General features: G+C 41.3%; 1 protein-coding gene across 14 annotated transcripts in view; it reads left to right on the plus strand.

Annotated features, from left to right (window-relative positions):
* NRXN3 (neurexin 3) overlaps positions 1 to 14,353 on the plus strand; it is a 1,536,364-nt gene that overhangs the window by 700,884 nt on the left and 821,127 nt on the right. For all 14 annotated transcript variants that reach the window (XR_007243535.1, XM_048485034.1, XM_048485036.1 and 11 more), the window contains one exon: positions 10,058 to 10,177. Coding sequence is in view for 13 of the 14 variants with exons in the window: in XM_048485034.1 (XP_048340991.1) it covers positions 10,058 to 10,177 (120 nt within the window). In the remaining variant the exon portion in view is untranslated. The remainder of the gene's footprint in view (positions 1 to 10,057; positions 10,178 to 14,353) is intronic.

Here is a 14,353-nt window from a genome sequence, read left to right on the forward strand (position 1 = left end):
ATTGATACTAAAAGTTGCAGAAAAGTTATAGATGAGAAGGGGCTCCTGGCCAGGATAGATTTCATTAACAGAAATCAGAGGAAAGGGAGAGTGGAAATGGCAGTTTAATTTTTGTGATGTATAAGTGAGGCCAAATGAATCGTAGGCGGATTCAACATGGGCCGAAAACAATGGTGTGAAAACCCCTTTTACACTGTTTTCACACTTCTGTTTTTGGCTCATGTGGAATCCACCATAGAGTCCTAGAGTTGGAAGAGACTACAAGGACCAACCAGTCCAACCCCTTGCTATGCGAGAGCACACAAATCAAAGCATTTCCCAAAGATGACCATCTAGCCTCTGTTTAAAAATCTTCAAAGGAGAGTCCACCACCCTCCAAGGCAGTGTATTCCACTGTCAAGCAGCCCTTGCCATCAGGAAGTTCTTCCTACTGTTTAAGTAGAATCTCTTTTCTTGAAGTTTGAATCCATTACTCCTTGTCCTAGTGTCTGGGACAACATAAAAACAGCTTTGCTCTCTCTTCAATATGACATCCCTGTGAATATTTAAACATATCTATCATGTCACCCCTTAACCTTCTCTTCCACAGACAAAACATACCCAGCTCCTTAAGTCTTTCCTCATAGGGCATGGATTCCAGACCTTTTACCATGTTGCTACTTCAGTACTAAGATAAGGAGGCCCATTCCACACAGAACATTTAAAATATCTTGCAGATGTTTTAAAAAGAACCATTTAGGCTTTGTTCTTCCCCACAGAGTGGAAAAATAAAGTGTTTCAGGCCAAAATTGTTCTTTTTTCCCACCTGCCACCTGACAAAGCTTGTGAGTTTCATTCTGCCATTTTGTACTGCTGCAGAGATTCTCTGTGCAGCCAGCCATTGGCTGAAGATTTCTGTTAGAGATTTCCTCTGCTTGCATCTCATCAGATTTCACTGCATCAAGTACATGAATAAAGTTAGTTTGGAGTCATGATTTCACATACATGTTGTTTTTCCTGTTTGGTTGTTTTCAATGAGACACCTTCAAAGCTATGATGATCAAGTTATTGTAGCTTCAAAGATGTCTTGTTGAAAACAACAAAAAAGGAAAAGTGACATGGACATAAGATCACCAGTCCAAACTAGTTTTATTCATGTACTTTATGCAGTGGAATTGCAAGTGGATGAGGGGAAAGCAGCCTCTATAAAAAACCTTTAGCAAATGGCTAGAGGCATGTAGAATCTCTGCAGCTGCGCAAAATGGCAAGCACAAGCTGCAGAGAAAATGAAAATGGAAGTTGGTAAATCAGGCAGGAAAAAGAAAACGTTTCCTGCTTTCTGAACAGCAAGCAGGTAACATTTTGAAAATGTCTTAGGGAAAAATAGATACTATTTCGCCTTTTCGAAGTAAAACATTTTGAGGGAAGACAAAACGTTTTCCTGATGTTTTCAGAAAAAACTGTATGGAATTCCAGCAGGAAACATTTCATATTTCAGACTCAAAACATTTTATTTGTGTTGTGTGAAATGGACCAGTGAGGAGAGAGCATACTCCTTGTAGCTGAGGTAGATTGGATTTGGGAAAATCTAGGAATAAGAAACATGATAGGAAAACATTTCTCATACTCACCCAAGATTGTCGTTTAGGCACTCTTGTTTGTCTAAATCATGTAAATAAATAAGAGACAGTGGATTCAGAAGAGCTTCTAAACTGTCAAGCTGGGCAACAGAGCTGGAAGTGGTCCATCAAGTTTCCTGGACCCAAGCCATTTCTGATTATTTCAGAACTCGGTTTATCATACTCTAACTTACAGTAGTTGGTGGAGAGGCCTCTGTTTAGACGATCACACTAGTTATTCTTTTATTCATTTTTATCCTATTCCTTAGCCAAAATTGGCTGCTAAAGCTTTTCCTGGTAATAAAAATAACTAATAGAAATTATATGCAATAGAAATGATCTGTGGGGATCAGTTTTTCAGCTGAAACCAACCACCCGGGTCTATGTTCACCCTGTCCAGTTATCCTTTGAATATTGATTTGTACTATAGGATTTGATTCACATGGCTGTGCACAAATGCATTTAAAAAAGAATGTAAGACAAAAGAATATATACAACAAGAAAATGAGAGATGGAAAAAGTAACATTAAAAAAGCCAAGAGGCACAATGACTCAAAAGATAAGACACAGAGGATGAAATGAAAGCAAACTTGAAGCCGCATGAGCATATTTATTACAAAAGTATAATAAAGAAGCATGAAGGGATAGGGCTGTAAGGTACTTTGATCTTACATCTGTGTCTGCATATTTGAAAGGGATATAGAAAATGTTCAAGGTGGTGCTAGAGCAAAGACTTGCCTTCATTTCCTTGCTACAGAAAAATAACTATTCCTAAAGTAAGATGGTCATCAGTGTCAAGGCGTAGGGTTTTGATGTCCACGCACATGGTGAGAAAGCAACGTGGCTTTCCAGGATGGGTAATCCATACGCCCGTACAGTGTCATACATGTTTGTGGTAGCTCGATGTGAAGATGTGCATGCATACTGCTTCCAACATTGACATCTTTTCTGGACAATAAATAGATAATAAAAACAAAATATAAACATGTATGCTGCCTTTCTGCCCAAGTGGGACCTCAGGGCAGCAAACAATTAAATGTGATTCAAAATCAGAAGGAGGGTTAGTAAGGGTATGCCAGATAAAGCAGAAATATCTTTACCCTCAGATGGGAAAAGTAACATGTGGAGCTTCCTTTGGTGAGTCAGATATAGCCTTGATAGGCTTTGTATGCTAAGAAATCCAGCAAATTAAACGTTGTCAAGTCTAGATCCGCGGCCTTCAGCGAATGGTTCAGTTGATTCGTGAAATACGAGTGCTTCTTCAGAATGATTTCTGAGACTTTTGTCTCTTTTCAGTGGATCAGGAAGGCACAGAGAATGTGGAGTGTCATAGTGGGACTTTTCATTTCAGGAAACCAATCTTTGCTGTATAGGTTTGGATATCCTAATTCCAAATGGACTCATGATAATTCCTCAGTCTCTGAGGGACTGTTTTTCTGTGCTTCTAATGACATGGATAGTGGGGAGGTCTGGTGGAGGAGGACTTGCCACTATACCTTTCTAACACTCTGCACTTTCAGTCATTTATCTTTGTCTCCCCTCCACCCTTTCCTCTTCTGGTGAATGTTGTACACGTCTCCTTAATCTCAAACACTTAGCTTTCTTTTGTTTGCTTCCCCTACAATTCAGTCGAGACATATTCCCTTTTATGCGGTTCACTTTGTGTTGGGTGGGATTCTACCCCCCTCTTTTACTCATTCTATTATGAGACCTTGTGGAAAAAAAGAACCACAAAAGGCAGGTATGTATCACATGGTATAATGCATGGAACCCACAACTCTGAATTTGATCTACAAACTGACCATTTTAAAATATTTTTGGTGTCTGTACTGTTATTCATCTACTAATGTTCTTGATTCCCCAATGAGCTGGTCATGTGTGCCATGACACCTGAAACTGTCTCAAAAGCATCTGTTTCCCAAAGTGAAGAGCCAGGCCATGCCCTCTTCTGTCTCCTTGCTGCAGGAGATACTTGAAAAGAGCCCAGGAAGATACTTGAGAAGAGCCTTTGTGTCTGCAGCAACATCCATTCACAAACAGCTACCTGCATTTTGTGGCTAGCTCAGTCCCCATGGCAACCATTTTATGGTGGTGTCACTGCCTTTCACAAAATTCCAAAAGTTCCTGCAACTTCAGAAAGGTTGGGAGTCCTTACACCGGAGGAAAAACTGATTTTCTCATCAAAGTGTACATCTAAATATGTGTAATCTGCCGATAACCCAGTTCTATCCATAGTCACCTGGCAGCAAGTTCCGTTGCTTCCAATGGAACTTATTCCTATGCAACCATTGCGTAGCATTGCAGCCATGCAGCCTGATCTTGTAAAGAGTTAGGCACTTCTTGGCCTTTGATTTCAGTGGGCTTAGACTCATCTAGTTGTGCAAATTGATTGGTTTGCTCATTATGAAAATGATCAGCTTTACTTGCTCTAAAAAAACTCTCAAACAGCGCTTGAGTTGAATGTTCAAGAGAAGTTCGCATGTTAGACCGGGCATAGCTTTGAATCCTTGGGGCATTGTTGTCCATCGGAATGTGACATGTGAGAAGAGCATTATCCAATTGATGGTGTGACTTCAGCTTGTGCAGCCGGGTCTAAAATTTTGTGAGCGATGGCTACTGACCTTACCTGACATGCAGAGAGGAGATGACAGGCATGAATTGTGCCTCTTATTCACTATTCTTCTTTTTGATGTCTGAAGTAACACCTCTGCATCTCCAACAGTGAAGCACAGTAGCGGCCTCCTACTGTTGTGAGTTGTCAGATGTTACCGAGCCACTTCAGAAGTTATAGAGCAACAAAGGGAACAGGAAGTTTGATGTAAAAATATGAACACTTAGATAAGACCCAAAAGGTCTGTTGAGCGTAGCATTTGGTGCTACAGTGAATATTTGTCCATTTTGACTTTGGGGGACAAATAAATGCTCTCAGGTGAGGGCAGCAATATTTTATTTAAATATGCATCTGTTTTCAAATCTTTTTGCAGTCACGGTTTTCTCTGACTGCTACTTTGGTGTCATTTCCCTCCCCATATTAAGATCTCTTCCTCTTAGAGCAGCTCCAGGCAATCCAGACCTGCTGACACTGTGATGCTGCATATGCCATCAGATTTTGGCACATACTAATGTCACTGAGGTAAAATAAAGCTTATTTTGAAGGACAGCAGCACATAATGCATGGGTCATATTGGTAGTCCTAGTCAGGCAGAGATCACCTCATGAGTGTGATGGCCTTATTCTTTGTAGTGAATCAGATTTGGTAAGTGATGATATAGCTGAGGCCTTGTTTGCCCTCATTCAGAAAGAAGGCAATATTATCCCTCCACTCAACAAACCTCTAGAAATGGGTGGGTGGCAGGTTGGGGTGGGCGGGAGAGAAAAGGACATATTGATGTGGATGAATTTTTTTGTGCAAATTGTTCCTCTACATATTTGACTTGGCACTATTTAGCATTTGGTTTTTATCTGAAGTCATGCAGATCCCTGTGGGAAACTCACAGATATGCATGAAGATGGCCTCTTCCTCTAGTGGAGGAATACACGTGCCACATTACATCTTGTCCAGGATCACCCCAGAGACCAACATGATTTTCAAGGTATGATCTTTTGAGAGTCAAAGCTCCTTTCATCAGATACCCAACCTTTGTATCTGATGAGGGAAGTTTTGAATCCCAAAAGTTCATACTCCCAAAAATCTGGTTGGTCTCTGGGGTGCTTTCAAGAAGGCTGAATAATGCACTTTTAATCCACTTCCAGTCTTCTTTGCAACTGGATCTTACCATGTGAAATAGCAAAATCCACTTGCAAACCATCTCCTGCAGACAAATAGCTACCCTCCGAAACTACTCTGGTCTGTTACTTATTTCCCATTTTTAGAATAAAAAAAATAAACTTTCCACTTTTCATCTTTTTATGTCCTGTAAACTTTGCATGCTGCAGGGAGTGCCTTCGGAGAAGGCTAGGATAAAATGTATTAGGCTGATAGATGGTATATGTGTACAGTGATGTCAAATGGCAGCTGATTTCTGCTGAACCCAGCAAGGGGCTTTCAAAGAAAGTGAGAAGCAGAGGTGGTTTGCCATTGCCTTTCTCTGAAGAGTTTTCCATGGAAGTTTCCCTTCCAAGTACTCACCCCTGCTTAGCTGATGAGATCGAGCTATACCATGCTGCCTTCCCTCTCAGATTGATAATATGGCGGTGTATAAATAAAGGCTGACAGAGTTAGAATTGTGTAGTTTATTTTTGTATGATATTTAAAAAATTCTGTGGGCTAGTACAACTTGCCTTAACATTTGAAAGGAGATACTTCGAAAACACACACACACACACACACACACACACACACACACACACACACACACACACACAGAGAGAGAGAGAGAGAGAGAGAGAGAGAGAGAGAGAGAGATTAGTTGGGTGAGCTCAAGCAATAGCAACCAAACACACTCCCTACAAAATACAAATGTTTAAATATCATGTGAAGTCTATTGCAGGGATAAAGTTCTTTGCATAGTGGCTGAACTAGACTTTAAAGCTTTATTAAACGGGCTGGATTTTGTTAAATGGCACCAGAAAGAACATTAATAAAAACAGAGTTTCTGACACTTGGTGGAGAGCTTTGGGAGATAGGTTATTTAAAGCCAGCTCTCTTTCCCAATGCACATAAATTATTTATTGGTCTCTATTGCTTCTGCCCTCTGCTGTTGTCACTTAAGGGCCATGTGGATGAAACGAAGGCTCGTTTTATATATAAAACACTAGTGGGCTTTTCTTGCTTTCTCATCTGTAAGCCTAATTCCCTGTGACATCCCTGTAGCGGTGGCCAAGATTTTATTTTTACAGACAGGGGGATTATGACAATTGAGGACAGAGACATCAATGGCAGATGAACTCCCAGCAAGAAGCATCTAGTTACCACATCAAAATCCCTCGGTGAGTGCCAAGGAGGTGAAGCAAGCATAATATACATAAACCTGGGCTCTTTCCACAGAAATGAGCTCTAAGAAAAAGCATGTTTGCCTCTCCTGAAGGAAGTTGGGAGCCGTTTCAGAGCTTCCGTAGAGGCTTTCCCAGACTTCCCTTGGGTGCTTTAAATCTTTATTGCCCCCTGCTTTGCCCATTATAATGACTATTAATACTTCATTTTTCCCCCTCACTATCTTCTAAGGTGCCTTGGTTCCTCTGTTCTCTCATTTTAGCCAGTTGACCCCTCCCGCTCAAGTAAACTATGCTGATAGGAGGTGACTGACCAAGGTCGCCCAGTGAACTGCCTGCCTGAGTGGACATTTTGACCTCCTGATTTCTCAGACCTCAACTATCAGTCTAGCCAGAATACCATGTTGAGGTGAACAGAATGAGACATATCTGAATGAGACATATCTGCATTTTTTGGAACCATATGCATAATTCAAGTGCTAAAAAAAGCCCTAGCCTTCATTTATGAATTGGTGTTGGCCTGGGAGAGCAGGTAATACACACCATTCATCTAATCAAATATGTCCCTTCCAGCTGCTTTATACCCTATACTTCCCCTGCTGTTTCTCTTACCCCAGCTTAAAGCTTGAGAAAGCCATTTTAACTGGGACAACTAGATGTGGGTAACATAAAATTAACCCACTTTCCCCTGTGCTGAAGGCCTGATCTATATAATCCTTCTTGCCTTTTAAAAAAGGGATTGTGGTTTCTGTTTTATTAGAAAATTATTCTGGGAAACAAATCAGGATATCAAATACCTGAGGTAGGGCTAATCCCAAACTCCAGAGCCAGTTTTGCCTGACTTCCTGAGTACTCCACTGTGACATGTAGTTTGACTTCTAGTAAATCTTGAACATTCAGGATTTTGCATCCATACAGATTTCATCGAGCTGTTCAGTCAACAACAGGCCCATGTTTGCTGGCAAATAAGGTCAGCAATGACCCTAAAACAAAATGACAATGAAACAATGGAAACTAAATAGAGCAGTTTTTTCACTGTAAAATATTCCAGGCTCAATGCACCACACTTCAAGGGGAAAATCCACAGTATTATCCTTTGAAAATCTTATTTATTGGGCAGCCTGTGGTTCTTTAAGTAGTCCTCACTCTCCTTCTAATCCAGGAAGTTATTGTTGCGATCCAAACCCTTAAATGAGTACCATGTGGTGGTACTACAGGATAACTAGAAGTCTTGCAATGAGACTCTTTGTGCATCTGTAATTATGCCCTCTTACTTTTTGTGTATGCTTAATTCTCTTTCAAATTACACATAATTGTAAATTCCTTTCATCACACTGGAGGCAGGCTGTGCTAGCTATAGGAAGGCTGATTTTGTCAAACGGTTTCAAGGTTCGGTTGCCCAGAGGCTGAATGCTGCACTTCACTTTCCAATGCAGCAGCTAAGGTGTAAAATAGCCACATGCATAGAATCCAGGCAAAGTATCTTGAAATAATTTAAACTGTAGGCTATCATAAAGGAGAGAATGATGCATTATTTGTGTGAAAGCAAAAGAGAAAAACACTAGAACTGCTCCTCCTGCAAACCAGAAGCACCCTGCATCAACTCACTTGTACATGCAAGCTGGCAGTTGGCAGCATTAGTGTTGCCTTTGGAATTTTCTGAAGTTGGTGGCACAGCAGCTCAGGGTCTTAGGATAAGTATGTTTGGCCAGCGTTGCCTGTTGCCCATTTGGAAACCTGGGGAAGTGTGATGTCACTTCTGGGTTTCCCCTGGAAGTGATGCCATGCTGTCACTTGATGGCCTCACTGCCATATCCCGGCCCCAAACTTCCACCAACCACTGATTGGCAACCTTGTCTGAAGGCTTGGTTCAGTGGGTTTGGGACATGGTAGGAGCCATTGTGGGGGTAATCCCCCCTTCACTCCCAATCTGTTCAGTTGGAGTGTTTATACTTACATTAGGGGGGTTTATGATAAATATTTTAAATTGTATATGTCCCCCCCCCTCCTCCACTGATGTCCTGGTCAGTGAGAAGAAAAAAACAATGCAGAAATGCGGGAAGTATAATTTAGAAGAGAAAAGTATATGCTGATTTTTCTTTTCATTATCAGTTCATCCAAACTGCATCATTCACTTTATTGGTGGTGGGAGGTAGAATATGTATTTCCTGCATGGAACTACATCAGTTCTGCTTTGTCTACTAAAGCAGCAAAATAAATTAAACTATTTTATAGATGGTGGATCTCCTCTCACAGGACTGGAAAGAAAAAAAAATCTCATTAATCTAAACCAAAAGGAAACATGAAACAGTATAGCAAAGCTCCCTTTGTTCTATTTGTTTTCAAGCATCAGTAATTTCTTACTCTGAAAGACATTAACTGCTCTGGAATGCAGACCTTCTGTTACATCCACATGATTCAGTGATTTAGATAAGTTTGAAATGTTCCTTCTCATCCTGGGATCTCCAGTGTTTGTGCTTCTGTATTGAAATCAAAGGAAGAAACAGAATTTTAAACAGCAAAGGAGAATTAAAATTACTTGCTATGGCAAGCATGCATCAAAATCAGTGGTTACTACTTGCTATTTACAACTGAGAATGTCAGAAATGAATGATTTGATTCACCAAAAGAGCACATAGAACCTTTGCCATTGCCAACAATTCAGTTTCTGGACTCCTCAATGGTCTGAAAAGGTGCTGCATGACAAAATTGCCAGTGTAGCTATTTAGGGTGATGAAGATTCTTGCAGAGATGTAAGGCCAAGGGACCAACAGGTAGAGACCAATGAGAAGAAAGAAGCTGATATTATATTTGATCAAATTGACCCTTTTTTCTTCCAAAAGCCAGTTCAACATTCTTGGAAAGAAGTGCAGATGTGCAATATTTATTGATCACCAATCTTTCTCACCCCTTCCAAAGTCCCTTAAAGAACGGCCAGTGAACTTCCCTTTCTATTTCCTCCCACCAACAAGCACAGAATTGTCGAAGGCTTTCACGGCCGGAATCACTTGGGTGCTGTGTGGTTTCCGGGCTGTATGGCCATGTTCTAGCAGCATTCTCTCCTGACGTTTCGCCTGCATCTGTGGCTGGCATCTTCAGAGGATCTGAAGATCTCAGGAGAGAATGCTGCTAGAACACGGCCATACAGCCCGGAAACCACACAGCACCCAAGCACAGAATTGTTTCTAGTGAACTTGGCGTCGGAATACTAGGAGGTCTTTGACGGCCGGGGGCAAACTTTAAGTGTTATAAGTACTTCTTCTGAGCCTGCCTAAGAGGGAATATGATACCTTCCACACCTTCTTTCTGCTATGTACCACAGTTTTTTGTTTGTTGCTCAGCGTGCAATTCTCCATGTTTTCTACGTGTCCTGAATTTCTGTTGCATGTTCATGAAATGGAAGTGTTTGGTTCCTTTTTCTTCCTTGGTGCATGATAATGATACAACCACGGTATATTGCTGTTTCGATCTTCCCAGTGGCTATTCTTTGGTTTTGCTTTACTTTTTTACTTGCTATTCCACCTCAGGACCCAGCACCACTTGCCAAGAAGATTCCTGTGCCAACCAAGGCATCTGCATCCAGCTGTGGGAAGGCTTCACTTGTGACTGTAATATGACATCATACGCCGGGAGTCAGTGCAATGACCGTGAGTGCCCCCTTTTCTTGAATTTTAAATTGAACGTTAGCTTAATGGGTGTGTTAATGTTAATGGCCTGGCTAGCTGATCAGCTTCCTGGGAAACTAACTTTAAAAGCTAGATTACTTGAGGAAAGAGGATGATAATTATTTTCTCTTTGATCTGATCTGAAAGCGCTTGAGTGCGTTCTGTTTTCATATTTAAAGGCAAATGACATGAAAGGGGTTATTGATGTTCTTTTTATAGCAACCAGAAGGAATTGTGTATGTGAGAGACAATAATCAGAGCTCTGCTACGCCAAGTATCGTCACCTTTTAAAGTTTTCCTGCTGCGGAGTACAGTTCCTACTCAATCACGCCTAAGTGGCTACAAAGGTTGAAAAGTTCTCAGACAAAATACATAGAAACCTGTATGATGTTAATAGCAGTTTGTTCATGATAGGTGTTTTTGTGCTAAGGTGAAACTTGTCGGTAGAGTTTTGACTTCACGCACTCATCACACTGGGACTTCCTGTTTCTTTTCCCCCCTCATGACATAAAGCTCCTCTCGCTGCCTTCCAGTGATGAGCTTGGATGCTCAAAACAGCTTGAGGTATATTTAAAGCTAAACGTAGCCCCCTAGACATCACCATGGGAAGCTCCATTAAGGAGAAGCCCTATCAGTGCCTTGGCAGTGGCACAAGCTTCATCCAGACGTCCAACCTCAATGCTGGGTTGATCCAGCCTGAGAGAAATTGCTCATTTGAAAGTGCGAGCTGAAAATTATTCCTGCTTTTTGGAAAGGCAACCCACCACACGTCCAGTCCTCATATTTATTTCTGACAAGGCAATTTTCACCATTAGGTGATGACTCCATCGCACATGTTTGTTATATTTATATTGTTCAATTTCATCTTTCCCTTGTCAGGGAGAACTTTGACTTTCTAATGGAAAGTTAGCTCAAGATGGCTTTATGCAGGTCTAAAGAACATGTAGGAGCCACGTGGCATAGTGGTTAAGTGCTTGCACTGCCACTCACACGGTCAGGAGTTCAAGCCCCCTGTGGGTCAGGTATCCTGGCAGCTGGCTCATGGTCAACTCAGCCATCCATCTATTCTTTGGTCGCTAAATGAGTACCTAGCTCATAGCTAGGGGCTAAAGAATAGCCGGGGAAAGCAATGGCAAACTACCCCACAAAAAATGGCTTGTCTACGAAATCACTGCTTGCAGTGTACCCAGGGTCGAACACAACTGAAGGGGAAACGTTACTTTTTACTTTAAAGGACATGTGAGAACAACCCTTTCAAGCGGTGACAGACCCTCGCAGAATGCTGCTGTTTCTTGTTACTCACCTTTCAGACAGCACGTATGGGATCAGACATTTTAATGCTTCCCCCAAAGAATATCTCTTCACATCAAAAACAGGCAAATCAGGGAAACTCCCAGCCTGTTTTCTATACACTCTCAAATGCTATCACAGGGGAGGAATTATGGGGTCAACCTGGCACATATGCTGTCAGAATGCCACAGTCAGGAATGCACAGCAGAATGTGATTTGCTAGATAGGCAATTAAGCACATTTTGAAAACCAGCCTAAGTGCACATAAATAACTCTCCCATTTTCCCACAAGTTCACAACTCTGTCACATAATAACAAACCTTTAATGACACAATTAAGAAAAATACAGTGTTATAAATACAATTGCCAATACAGTTAAGACCCTTTGCCAATAACAAAGCACAAGAAGTTAGCCAACACTTCCAATATGTCAGCAGATTCATTATCTAATAGAGTTACCATAATTGATAAATCAGTACAATCAGTGCAAGTTCTCAGCCATGGGTCTGTTTCTAGCTAAGCTGTGTATTGGATAACGTAATAACACATGTTGGACCGATTCTTCATAAGCTAAACTGCAGGGACAGAATCTTTCATTAAAAGACACTTTCTGTATTCTACCTGACTGGTAGCTGAGGGGAGAACGTTACATCTAGCAAGAGTTAAAGAGTATGGGCTCCGTAACCAAATAGAAATATCTAGCCATGGTGTATGGTTTCAGCGGTATGTCCAAATACAAAGGAGAGCTATTAAAACATACCAGGAGCTCTGCCTGATTACTGATCCCTTTGCGGTCTCTGTCCTGTTGCTCCTGTTGCTTCTTTAGCAGGCTCTCTTGTGTCTCCTTGCTGGACACTTATCAGTCCCCCTAACACTTTTCCATTTGTCATTAATACCACCCTTGACAAATATATTAGGAAACTACAGCTCAAGAAACTCTGCCCTGTGACCTAAGAGGCAAAGAACTCCAAAGGAGTTCAAGACACTGTATTTTCCCTTGTTCATGATGGACTGGGCCTCGGGGTTCCAAATGACTGTGAATCCCATGTTATGCTGACACTAACAAATTCAGAAAAAGTTCAGAATGTTAACAGACTATTTTCTGGGTCTCTTAAGTAGATGTTCCTTTTTGCTTAAGTGTAGAAAGATGTCCAAGCACTAACAGAGTGATGTGAGAGTTGAACATAATCCAATATTTAAGACATACATCCTGACACCCACATTGTCCAGGTATTCATCCCATAGGAAGGGCTTCATAGGCGTGTGGAAAAGCTGCACAGAATAATTCACAAGGGAAGTGTACAACCTGCCTGAAGCATCTGTGCTGTGGAATGGGCAGTTGCATTGGCTCTTCTAATGCAGGGTATGCATTAAAGGCTTGTGTCTGTCAGCCCCTAGATCCTGAAAAAAAAATTAATGTCAAAAGTAGCCCTCAGTCATACTAGAGAGCCAGAGTTCAAATTCTGTTGCTTGTATGCTTGCATTCTCACTGGTGGTTCAGAGAAATGAGCGGCAAAGGTAAGTCCCGCTGACCGCTGCCTCCCAACCCGTCCTCCTGGGATCTGCAAAAGGTATGTTGCTGAATGCTGTGCTATGTTTGAAAAGTCTTGTCAGTAACCAGGCTATGAAGTAGCAATTCTTTTGATGTAAGTCCCAGGTTAAGGCCACACAATGAAGGTGCAGATCGTGTCTCATTAATGTTGCACAAGTTTCTGGCTGTCTATTGTGCTCAATGCGCTAAGAGAGGCTCCTTATTTGAGCATGGAGGAACTGCTGGACTCGCACCGTGGCTGACTGGGAGAATAGCCTTCTTTTTAGAGTGTTAACCCTAACAATCCACAACTGTCATTGTGGTGTGAACATTATATGTATGCATGTCTGTAAGATGATGTGATGCAGTGAGAAACTTTGTTATTGCAAATATGAATTGTGCTACACCCATAGGACTAACTATAATCAGCACTGATATTCTATGAAGTTAGCCTCTTCTTCTTGAGACTTTGGTGTGTTATGCTGAGATTTCTAGTGAGGTTTCTCTCCATGTTAAAATTTTGCAGGTTTCCATCTTACCTTTTTTGTCTTTCTTTTGTTCCACTCCGACGATCGATCGACTCTCATGGTACAATTTTAGCAGCCTTTGTGATCAGGGAAATGTCACTTCCTGCTTCAGTGTCCCTGATTCTGAAAAATTGCTGCAAACGTACCACACATGTGTGCAGATCACACGTCCCTTTTCTCACATGAGCAGACCACTTGAGTGAACCTTTTAAAAAGATGAAATTAAAAGATAGTGCGTAATCAGCCCTGAGTCCGGAGCTAAAGCTCCACCTTATCAATGTGACCTTGGAACACCTTGGCATAATCTGTTTTCTTGCCTTGAATAATACCTGTCGAGAATGAAGACTAATACAGAGCAATGATTTGCAGCTCTCCTGATTAGAGCTGAACTATATACGGGTACTGCGGATGTTTTCCAAATATTTAGTTTCACCATTGATCCATTAGGCATTCTACATTTCTTGCTGATGCAAATAAAGGTGTTCAGAAACAGGAGTGCACTTGATACATGCTTTCTCTTGTTGTTGAGACCAACTGGATAACTTTAAAAGCAACCTGTTGCACCAGAGCTTTGGAGATCTACCTGTTACCCATCAATCACTGGCAGAACGAAGGCAAGCAGTCAAATAGTTTCAAACAGATCCCTGATAAAGTGGTTGTTAAGTCCACCTGTAGGGTATTGATTGGTTTTCTTCATTTTTATTGTCTGTGGGTATGTTCAAATTATAGGTTGTAATGCGGTATTGATCGACATTGTTAAAACAGGTATTTCATTCAGCCAATGGGAGAAATAAATTGTGTTTGTCTTTT

The sequence above is a fragment of the Sphaerodactylus townsendi genome, linkage group LG02, assembly GCF_021028975.2.
Source record: "Sphaerodactylus townsendi isolate TG3544 linkage group LG02, MPM_Stown_v2.3, whole genome shotgun sequence".
NCBI lineage: Eukaryota > Metazoa > Chordata > Lepidosauria > Squamata > Sphaerodactylidae > Sphaerodactylus > Sphaerodactylus townsendi.